Source organism: Calypte anna, chromosome 2, assembly GCF_003957555.1.
Source record: "Calypte anna isolate BGI_N300 chromosome 2, bCalAnn1_v1.p, whole genome shotgun sequence".
Taxonomy (NCBI): domain Eukaryota; kingdom Metazoa; phylum Chordata; class Aves; order Apodiformes; family Trochilidae; genus Calypte; species Calypte anna.
This window is the reverse complement of record NC_044245.1, coordinates 112816833-112828452: the sequence shown is the minus strand read 5'-3', so window position 1 is coordinate 112828452 and position 11620 is coordinate 112816833. Positions and strand designations below refer to the sequence as shown.

At 40.3% G+C, this 11620-nt stretch overlaps 1 protein-coding gene across 1 annotated transcript; it reads left to right on the top strand.

Moving 5' to 3' along the window:
* The first annotated feature begins 1526 nt into the window (after window positions 1–1526).
* LOC103533788 (epidermal retinol dehydrogenase 2-like) lies at window positions 1527–10486 on the top strand. The gene is made up of 6 exons (XM_008499688.2): window positions 1527–1847; window positions 5538–5669; window positions 7023–7122; window positions 8742–8886; window positions 9799–9918; window positions 10393–10486. Exons 1-6 carry the CDS (start codon window positions 1527–1529, stop codon window positions 10484–10486), a joined length of 912 nt encoding a protein of 303 aa, XP_008497910.2.
* The last annotated feature ends 1134 nt before the right edge of the window (window positions 10487–11620 follow it).

Sequence of the window (11620 nt, the reverse complement as noted above, 5' to 3'; positions counted from 1 at the left end):
CTTTCTGTGAAGAAGCTTCTCCTGATACCCGACCTAAATCTCCCCTGACACACAACTTGAATTTATGATCACCTTCTCCTGGTTTATTCCCATTCCAGCAAGTGGGCAAGCTGGGAGAACTGTAATTTACAACATGAAGTAAGAAGCATTTAATTTCTTAAGTACAACAAAAGGAGCCGCAGAGGAAGGGAAGAGCATTTGTTTTCCAGGTCGTTCAAGTCCTGAGCAAGATACCTGCCTAAAGATGCCCCCCCAGCTGGCTTGGGGCAGGTGGGGCCCAGGAGCACCAAGTCAGCACCGTGCAGATCCCCCCCCCGGGCTGCCTGCGCCCCCGCACCGACCCAAAACCCCGGGGGCAGACAGTGCCGGGGAAGGACGGTGCCGGACCGGGGGCTGCGGTGGGCACGTCACGCCCGGGCCGGACCACATCCTGAGCCCCGACGGACAGGGCTGGGCCGGGCAGGACCGCCCCCTGGTCCACGATGGGCAGGGCCGGACCGGGCCGGGTAAAACCACCCCTGGACGGTGCGGGGCAGTCAGAGCGGTGCGGGGCAGCCAGCGGTGAGCACAGGGGGACCCTCCGGAGGATGGCTGGGAGGTGGCCGCGCAACGCGATGGCACCGGGATGGGACAGTCATCCCTGCTGGGGCAGGGCCGGAGGGAGATGGGGGGAGGGCGAAGGCAGCAGGGGACGGAGCTCATCCCAGCGGGGGCTCATCCCGGCTGTCCGAGGCCGGCAGAGGGGGCAGGACGCAGAGGGACGGGTCCGGCGGGACGGCGATGGGTGGATTCTGCTGTTGAGCTTTGTGGTTGCCATCTGAATTACTGTTAAGGAAATGATATACAGGATGAAAATCAGGGTTCATAACTCGCCACGCCGTGTCTTCATGTGTAGTTGGTGTTTTGCTCACACATAAAATAATGTTGTGTGACTTCAGCTATTTAACATTGGAGAATTGGTAGGCTCCTACTGCCTGCTGCTCTGAAACAACACATGCCATGCCAAGGAGGGCACCTTATTTTGGAAGGCTTCGGTGTTTTCCGTGCTTTTTCGTTCAAGTAATGTCACCTTGAGATGAACACAAAGTTCATAGCCATGGCCACAGTATCAATGTTTAATTGCTAAATCTTTGTAGCAACCTAGATGGAAGCTGAGAAATGGAGCGAAGTAGTGGGTGTGTGGGATCTAATTGAAGGTACTACTTTAATCCTACTGGTAAGAAGCTGGCAGCGTTCACAAGGTCTGTTGTAATGCATTTTAAAAGCCTGGTCAAGTGGAAGGTGTCTCTGCTCATTACAGTGGGTTGGAACTAGATGAAACCCAAGACATGGGACTCTCGGGTTTTCTTCCTGCACTAAAGAGCAATGTGAAATAAATAGCTGCTTGAAAGTATACATATATTTATTATTGTTATTATTATTCTTTTATTTTATTTTTTAGGCAAAATCTCCGTGGGATCTTAGGCCAGTAACATTGTATTTTGGGGGTTGTCCAACAGACAAGCCATATTTGTGCCTGAAAAAATATGTTCAACTTCATCCTGAATACGCTGAAGTTCCTGAAAGTATTAATTTCTTTATTTTTTAAGAATTTATTCTCACTTATCTGTCCATGCAAAAAAAAGTTTGCTGGAGAAATAGTACTTATTACTGGCTCCGGAAATGGGATTGGAAGGCAGATCGCCTTAAAGTTTGCTCCTTTGGAAGCAACCTTGGTTCTTTGGGACATTGATGATAAAAACAACGAAGAAACAAGTGCATTAGCCAAAAAATATGGAGCTAAACGAGTTTTTACCTACCATTGTGACTGCAGCAACAGGGAGCAGGTCTATGAACAGGCAGACAAGGTAAGATACAGCTTCTGATCTGGCTTGTTGCTTCGAATTTCATTGCTTCTTTTTAATAGTGTACCCTGCTGAAAAAGTTTTTTAAAGTGCTGATCACTAACGGGAAGTAATCATGAAGGGCAATGATTTTCTTTCCTTGACAAGTAGCTTCTTAGTGAAACTTTGGCTACGTTTACAACAAAATTACTGTGTTTGTTCTGTCAAGATTTATCCATTCCAGTTTTCATTGTGAGATGGTAACTTCTTTTGGACTGAGCATGGTAGAGGTTAGGCCAATGTATTGGCTTGTTTAGGCTTAAAAAAATTCTTTAAGATATTAAGGAAAAAAACCACATATAGTGGAAATTATAAGGGGAGGTTCCATTGTCCATTTCTTTAGAAAACTGTAGTTCTGTAAGGGTGATGTGGGGTGTAATGATTTCAGATATATCATCAGGACATGGGTGGTCATCAGTCCAATTTATGATACATTTTCAGTTTCTTTTGATCAATCCAGCTGGAAAATGAAGAAGAGAAAGACTCCATTTTAAATGAGATTCTTCTGCTGTGTTTTCCTATGCTTTCTAAATTTTTTTTCTGTTGTTAGAATACAGAAAATGTACTTTAAATTAACATTATCAATTTTTAGCTGTCCTTTAACTATGTACTGTCTGAAAGAATTTCCCAGTATAACCTCACTAACAGTCCAGGTACCCACTCTACCTTTATCAAAGGATAAATTCTTCTTTTGTTAAATTCTCAGTCTATGTACTTCTGTACATGACTCTGAAGTCACACCCTTAACCTTCTATATCCACAGGCATAAATCAGAAAAATTAGCCAAAATATTTCCTGTCATACGAATGTTGAAAGATTTTTTTTTAATAGCCTGGAAATGTAACATTAATTCTCTAGGAGTTGTCAGAGGGGTTTTTTGTTTTGTTGTTCTTATTCTTAACTTTAACCAAAATAGATTAATTCTTTCTTAACACAGCTATAAAAGTTTGACATAATTTTTTTTCCTCAAGAAATGTTCCTGATGAAAAGCACTTCGGAGGTAAGTTGGGTTTAGGATCTGTAACTACCTGGAAGTTCAATTCTCATGCTTGTAATTGGCAAGTTATTATTTTCCTGTACTTATTATCAGCATCTGGGGCACAGCCAGCTAACAGCACACGGTTAAAAAATCCATCTGGGACATTAAGTTATTGTTGAGTATTCCATATTAACCCATCACAGTGTTTAAGGAGGATGATTTTTGCCAATTACTTGGGCAGTAGAGGTGATGTGATCCTCACTGTGAGACATTGTTTACAACTTCAGCAGTTTTGGAGTAGGAATGACAGTGATTCCAACAGTCTTAATATCTCTTACCACTTCCCAGCAAGATGAAAAATCAGTCTGAGCAACTTGTGATCAGTACTTCAGATGTAAGACTTGTTCTTTAATTGCAATGCTACCATAAATCAAGCTGCAATTCTTACAGAATTCTCTTTTTGCAAGAAAAAAATCACTGTAGAATTTACAAACATCAGCTGTCTTTAAAAAATAAATTTTTTTAATCCCTGTTGCCATAAAGAATGTTTCTCACAAAGATGTGCATCAAAATGATTATTTTATGATTTGTAACTTGTTAGACTTTCCTATTGATACTGGACATTTTGAAATTATTTGTTCTCAGTGTAGTAGAGTCCCAAAATGTTTGTTCTGTGTACTGTAATCCATCACAAAACACATATAACCAAACCAGCCACAGGGCTCCAGCCTGAAAAATATACTGTGCCCATATTAGCAGAGAGTATTCTGAAGTGCACAGACTGAGCTACAAGCAGAAACTCAAATTCAGAAATTCTGGTGAGTTATTAAATTACTGTTAACAATACAATATTTCTGTTAGTTTTTGCATGAGTCGAATGGTGGAGCCCAAATTTTTTTTAGATCAAAATTTAGATTTTAGATTTGTTTAGAGTTTTTCAGCCAGGAGTATCTTTTGCTCTTGGAAATAACTGCAACTTTTTGATTGGTAAAAGGAAAATTTTTGAGCTTGGACACAGAAGATAGAGAAATAGCAGAAAATTTAAATTGATTGCTTTTATTTGGTATATTAACTGCAGAAAAACTTAAGTACTTTGCCATAATGGAAACTTCTTTTCTAGAAAGCAAATCAGATCAATAAAGTTCCTAAAGGAGAAGGTATAGAGTAAACTGGTTAAGTAATTAGCCACTGACTTCCAGGATCAGGGAGTGTTCACCTGAGAATTCCAAGGAAATCAGATATGGATCTCAAAAGGTAGAGATATGAGGGTAGAGTACATGTGTCCGAGGAATGAGGAGTAGCAAATATGCCAGTCCTAAAGAGCATTTAAGAGGACAACAAAAACTATATACCTGCCCTACAGAAAATTGTTGGAAATGATAATAAAGAAAAGAACTAATAGACATCTGGAAAATACATAATGGAGAATAATCAGATTGATATCTTGTAAATGGAAATCAGGTTTCCAATGGGTTTTTTTTAGGTAGTAAGTTCAAATTAAGCCAGTTTAAGAAAAATGCTGCTATTGTGTCATATGGATCAATGCAGTGACTGAAAGGTACAAGTAGGGAGAAAGTGTACATACATCTCATAGAAGAAGAGATGGACAATCCTGCCATAGTCACCAGTGTCTAGATTTGCATTTACTTGTACAGGTGGAGGGGTGCTAGAATGTGAGCTCTGCTTGTCTACGAGGAGTATGAAAAAAGTCTTTGCTGAACACTTAGGGTGCCCTGGGGGACCCAGAGATAGGTCAAGTGTTGGGGCATCAGCTCCAAGCATTCTATTTCCAAATTACCAGACAGCAGCAAACCTGTGGCTTTCATGTTTTTGTAATTACTCTATGGTTTTTGAGACATCAGTAAATCCTCTAGCACAGAAATCTCTGCAGTGAGCCTGATTCTTAATATTATAAGTCAATCTTGGCCATCTGCTTTGATATAAATGCAAATCATGAAATAAAATCTTTTTATAACAAACTGAAATAAAGTTAATGATGATTTTGGCCTTCTATCCAAGCAATTTTTTTTATTTAATCTATTTCATGGCATATGCTTCTGTACTCAAAAGATTAGCATCCCCTAGGAATCTGCATTGAATTCTTTCCCATTTGGTAGAAATGATCTGGAAAAGGGGCTGAACAAGGTCATCTGAGGAATACAGATTCTCACAATACCAGTAACAGGTGACAAGAAATGTCCAGGTTGCAATTGAAGCATGCTCACAGTGCACACTAAAACTTTGTAACTCATTACCTTAGGTTCCTGTGGGAACCAAAAGTATTCTGGAGTTGAGAGGTAATTAGACAAATTCTTGGGTGGAAAAAAAAATAATGAGACTATATTAAATGCAAATGTATGGGTACCTTATCTCTGCCAGGAAGATCCTAAGCTGCAAAGTGTGGAAAGCTGAGGATTACACTGGAGGAGACAATGACCTTGTTATTTTTTCACTGCTTTCCACCATGAAACAGAGGCTACAGGGTTAGATAGACCTTTTATATGATGCAGTTCAACAGTTCCTGTGTACTTGTGTACTCTTGTGTTCTTGTGTACTTACATTCCAAAATAATTGCAAATATCACAAATCATTTTCATAAATGAAGCACAAGAGGCAAGGATAACTTCTAAGGCTTTCTGTTAATCCTTTTTTTTTTTTTTTCCTTTTAAATTCAGGTTAAAAAAGAAGTTGGGGATGTTACTATTCTGATCAATAATGCTGGCATTCTGCGTGGAAAAAAGTTCTTGGACACTGCAGATGCAGATTTTGAGAAGACTCTAAGTGTCAACTTCTTCTCTCAAGTCTGGGTAATGTATTCCTTTCCCTCCTGAGTGACTGAGACTTTTAGTGTGAAAATCCCCACGGTGGCATCTACCAGGGGAACCCAAATGCCAATAAGGATGTGTAGGGCCTTGAATTTTTAATCTTCTTAAATTGGAGGCACACCAAATTGACAGTCTCCCCATTATGTCCCAGTAATGTTAACACAAACCTGCCTGGGCACTTTGGTAAATCAAAAGCTTGTGTAACTGTGTCGTGACACATGCTCCATCAGCTGTGGCTGAAATTGGTGCTGATCTGATGGCACAAGATCTTGCCACTCCTGATGCTTGATAGCTTCAGAGGATGTTGTCTCATTGACTTGCAGCATTAGAAGAGGCACAGCCATGCTGCAGGTGTTGGTGTCAGTCTTCAGGTTGTGCTTTCATTCATTGTCGCCACCTGCTTAATATACATAATAAAATAGTCTAGAGAGTTTGTATTATCTTGGCTTTGGTTTCTTACCTCTGAGGGAATTTTCTATTATTTGGCATCTCAGTTGATGTTTAGGAGTTTCTGGTGTGAGGAAGTGTTTCTATTACCCTAAGGTTTGTCAATTATACACCTGAGTGACCAGTCTGCATCAGGGAAAAATGTAGCATTATTGCAAATGCCTCTCTAAATGGCATTTCTCACCAGAAAATCATTGCAGATAGAAGTCCTCTGATCATTTCCCAGTCCACAGAGGTACTTCATCATTCTTCCAAATACTTGAGGCAGAGGGAGGTGTTTTTTCTAGCAGGTCTTAAGAGACCTAGGAGAGTGACTGTGGGCCTTAAACCAAAAACACATATACCAGGCACACACATCTGGAGCTGACTAGACTTTGAAGCACATCTCAAACATTTTGTTACTTCTCTTGCCTTTTTTCTTTTCTTCCCCCTCATAAAACACTATCATCTTTATTATATAGTCAATACCACCCATAGTGGTGGTGGGGGGCTTGGAGTTGTCAAGCAGTCAGGTTTGTAACAAAACATGGCCTGCAGTCAGCTGAGCTCCCCTTGATGCGTTGCCTTCTAGCTCCCTCTTGTGTACCGAATCTTTGGCAGTAGTCACAGCACTCAAACCACGAGTAACAGGAGGCAGAGAAAATAAACACTGTGCTGCTTTCTGTGTTTTAAAGCTGACAGACCTTCAGAGGGAGGGCAGCCAGTCAAGGAAATGCTGTCACTCATTTATAAAGCCTTACAGAGACAGGGACTCCAGTCAGAATCTCCTATATTGAAAGCCACAGAAAGAAAACTGGTTTGTAAAGCCTGATTTGGAATGCAACACTTTTGGCATGTCTATAAGATAAAGAAGGTTGGTGTGGTTTTTTTTATATATGTGTCCTTTAGACTTTGAAGGCCTTTCTTCCAGCCATGATTGCTGCTAACCGTGGGCACCTGGTTAACACAGCCAGCTCAGCAGGACTCTGGGGAACCTACAGAGTGACAGGTTAGTGTCTTCAAACACCCTTACAAATTACATGCTAGTAACTTTTCTTGGAGATCTCTTGGCTTAAGCAGCTCATCCTGACATACTGAACACTCAGGAAGAGCCCATAAGTACAACTGGTGGGGGTGTATCTAAGGGGATGGATGATGGTGCCGGGTTGCCTCAGTGGCACAGGGAGATTTTAGTGCAAATTTTAGTGTCTGCAGCCTGTCTTACAACCACAGGAGGACAATACAGCTGCTACCTCAGCAGTGGGAGGGAGCCCTGTGTACAGATTTTCTGCAGATGAATGTTCAGAGTCAGGAGACGTACATGGATTATACCTGGAGTTACACATTTAGTTGGAAGGTGATTATCCTATCCAGAAGGCATTTTGGCAGAATTTTCATTAAAACTAATTTGAACTAACTGTATTCCAAGCTCTATAATCTCAGCTGTTTCTCTCAGGAGAGCTGTCTGCTACGGTTCTGACTTTCATCAGCCTGAATTTGCTGCCCAATCTCTTCTCAAGCCTCTCTGACACTTTTATTACATCTCTTAGTGGTCCTCTGAGAATGTGAACTTCGGTGTAATTCTGCTGATTGATGCTGTTACTGTAATACTTATTTGCCACCTGCTATTGTTGGATCAAACTCAGTTCTGATAATAGGTCACATCCAGCTTTCAACATCTAATTGCAAAGCTTTAGGGAGTGGACCTGCCCATCCATGCATCATAACTTTTCACACCTTACCTATGTGTTTTTAGGTTGTATGGTTCCATCATCCACTATGGGTGAATCCCTGAAGAACAACAAGCTGTCTGTGATGCCAGTTTTTGAAGTTACTCCTTTAGCAATTGGATTTTTTTATATCTCAACAACTATTTCCACATAGATTTGAAAAAGCCTTGGGAAACCACTTTTAAGTTCCTGTATTAAAATAAGGTTATTACAGTTGCAAAACTGTAGAATATTGTGGGTTGGAAGGAATCCCTGGAGGTCATTTGGTCCATACCCCCAGATATGGACCTAAAGCTGGCCTACCTTAGATCAGATTGCACTGGGATTTGTGAGGCCAAATTTTTATTAACTCCAAAGATGAAGTTCTGTACATTCATCAAACAATAAAAATTAGACAAGATTCTCAGGCAAATAAAACGGTATAGTAGTTTCAGGGCAAACCAAAATAAGGAATAATAGGGTGTAGAGCATTTGTAAGTTCAATATTTAGATTTCACCAGTAGAAATAGTTCTTACTGAAGTGTAAGAAATGTATTAAAGGGTGAAGACATTTTAAACTGAAAGAATGCATGGCTTGTATATGAGTATCTGGAAATGTACATAAAATGCTAAATAAGCTCTTCTTCCTGTATATCCCTGTAGTGCACTAAAAAAAAGTCTTCTGGAAAGGATTAATCTTACCCTTACACAATTTTACAGCATGGAAAGAGCCATTAACCGTAAGAGTTACCATCATCAACATGCACAGCATCCTTAAATATTCATTACAAGACTGCTTATTACATAACTGAGTACTGTCAGGGCTTAAGTAGCATAACAAAACATTACATGCTGTATATAATACTTATTGTTGTGGTTTTGACATACTTTGGATATTTCTTCTTTCTTCCCTTTTCAGATTACTCTGCAAGTAAGGCTGCAATCATTGAAATGATGGAATCCTTGGATTCAGAGCTGTATCATACGGGAATACGTGGCATTAAAACCACATTAATTTGCCCTTATTTTGTCAATACTAAATTAGCTAGAGGCTTTAAATCCCAGTAAGTAAAAGTTAGATCATATACTATTTCATATGTGAAAAAATAATCACTACCCACTAGATAACCCATATTCAGTTTCTAACCATTATAAGGCTGAATTGCTTTTCAGTTCAGTGTTTTTGCCCTCTGCCTCTTGACGTATGGGAATCCAAGGCATCAAGGAATGGTTTGGAATGCATGGCAATATTTAAAACCACCTCATTTGTCAGTAGGATGAGCACTGTGGAGGTTCTCTGTCCCATGGACACCGTCATTACAGTTACAGCTCTCAGGATACCCGTGACCTATTATTAACAGTGTTAGCAGGTGTTGTGCTTCTCTGAGTGGCAACAGCCATGGTGTTAGTATCTGGTGAGTCCCTATGTTGTTGTAATGCTGGTAGAAGCTGCTGGCACAAGATCAGCCATTGCAGTAAGTGAAGTCCCAGTGGCCTTGGGCTTCCAGTGCTCTGCTCCTGGTTCCATCCTTCATAATCCTATAGTAGCATATGTTAAATAGAGCCTTTCCCCTATCTGGAAATAGCCCTGGTCCTGGTTTATTTGGCTGTCACCTCAAGATCTACTGTAGAAAAGGAGGAGGAGTGAAGAGGACAAACTCTTATGCACAGAAGAGCACATACAGTGGATTATCTGGGAGTTTTTCATTGCCACAGTCTCTTTGGGCATTAAGTTCATAAGAGTCTGAACAGGGCTTGCACAAACAGGTACTCATTAAAATGCTTAATATCACCACTGTGTTTTAAACTTATTTCCATAACAGAAGGAACAAAGAGGACTGGAGTCTTCTTTCCAAGACTATTTGAGACGATGGGGAAAAATTCTTAAGTTATTTAATTAAATTATTTCTGTGTTACTGTACATCTCAAAAGTAAAGTTTTATAATTTCATAATGCTTTGTTTCTTGTTTCACCAGAACCTGCCTGCTTCCTGTTTATGAACCAGACTATGTAGCCAGCAAGATCGTGGATGCAATTAGAAAGGAAAAGTTTTATCTAATCATGCCTCTGACTGAATACTTGCTTGCTTTCAAAATGTAAGAATGTGACTCATCTTCTAGCATTACCTTCTTTCCTTTGTCATATGCCTGAAAAATCAGCTGGAAAGTTTAGTAAAAACAGTGCTTTAGTTAGTATTCTTGCAGTCAACCTAGTTATAGATACCCAATTATGAAAAAAACAATGGGTTTAATTGTTTCTGGCATTCTTCTGTCCACTTCTGTCTCTAATATACATTTTAATCTGTAGTTGGGTATAGAAATTTCAAAAATTTTCTTGGGATGGTACACAGGGAGCAATGCTTGGACTGGAAGTGTCTGCTTCTAGTAACTGGCTCCACTGCTGGCTGGGCTTTCAAAGAATGGCTCAGTCTGCAATTCCTTTCCCCCATGAGAGTGCCAGATGAGTTTTACTCATAGACATTAGAAGTACTGAGCAATTTCAACGAATTTATCACACAGTGACTTTGTCTAAAAAAATCCATAAGGTTAATCTGGTATTTCTCTCATCAGTTTCACTCCTAGAAAAATCTTACTGTTCATCGAATCTTGGTTAAAGATACCCGACAGCCTGGAAAAAGCCTATGGTCCGAAGAAAAAGGATTGAAAACAAAGTATTCTGAAGACCTCAAGTGCCATCTAATTGAAAATTTTCAGTCAAAAATAATTTTGAATCATATTTATTCTTTGACAGAAAATTTGCTTCTTGTGTAACATGTGACATTGATCAGCATACAATTTAACTCTTCATAACTGTCTTTTAACCTCTGATTTTTAGCCGTAGCCCACTCTTATTTCTTGATAGCATGCTGCTTTTCTCTGAACTCTCAATAAAACTATGAACAAGCAGGAATGTTTGACTTGATTTCATATTCTGAATTCTCAATTTCTGATCAAAGTTACAAATCATGAGAAAAATATATTAGTTTCCTGTTCAGAAATAATAAAAAAACCCACAAAGCAATTAACACATTTTCCTTTCAGGACCAAAGTAGCACTGCAGCTCACAAAGAGCCAACACAGCATCACAGACTGGTTTGGGTTGGAAGGGACCTTAAAAACCATCTAGTTCCAACCCTCTGCCATGGACAGGGTCACCTCCCACTAGAAAATAGGGTACCCAGGTTGCAGACAGGTGAGGGGACACCATTGGTGTATGAGTTAACTGCTGATGCCATTGTACCAGAACACAGAACAGGAGTTTAGGATACAGGCACCTGCCTATAGGTGCATAGAGCTGGGGGAGTTATCTATGTCCAAGTGGTAGGGCTGCAGGAGCATGGTATGTTATGTTACCTCCTTGCCCAAATACCTCTCAGCACAAGGAAACTGGGGAACACAAAATCATAGAATGGTTTAGGATGAAAGGGACCTTAAAGATCACCTGGTTTCAACACCCTGGTCAGTGCCACCTGTCACTTGACCAGGTTTCTCAAAGACTCTGGGCTTGAACACTTACAGGGAGGGACAGCTACAACATCCCTGGGCAGCCTGTGTCAGTGTCTCACCACTCTCACAGTGAAGAATTTCTTCTTACCATCTATGTACCCAGGACATGAGAAGATTAAGAATCATATAAAGGAAATGGTGCTTTATTTTCTAAACCATATTTCACCCACTCTGCAGTGTGTCCACCATCCACCCTCCAGAACCTTGTTCTGTGTTGCTGAAGTCTCACCCAAGGGCATTCTTAGGCTCCATTTTTTCTGGCTAATCTGCTTGTCTTAAGAAGGAATTTATA

Coding starts and splice junctions, on each gene's coding strand:
- LOC103533788 (XM_008499688.2), top strand. CDS start 1,527: ATGTTCAACTTCATCCTGAATACGCTGAAGTTCCTGAAAGTATTAATT. Junction 1,848..5,537: donor TCTATGAACAGGCAGACAAG/GTAAGATACAGC, acceptor TTTTAAATTCAG/GTTAAAAAAGAAGTTGGGGA. Junction 5,670..7,022: donor ACTTCTTCTCTCAAGTCTGG/GTAATGTATTCC, acceptor TGTGTCCTTTAG/ACTTTGAAGGCCTTTCTTCC.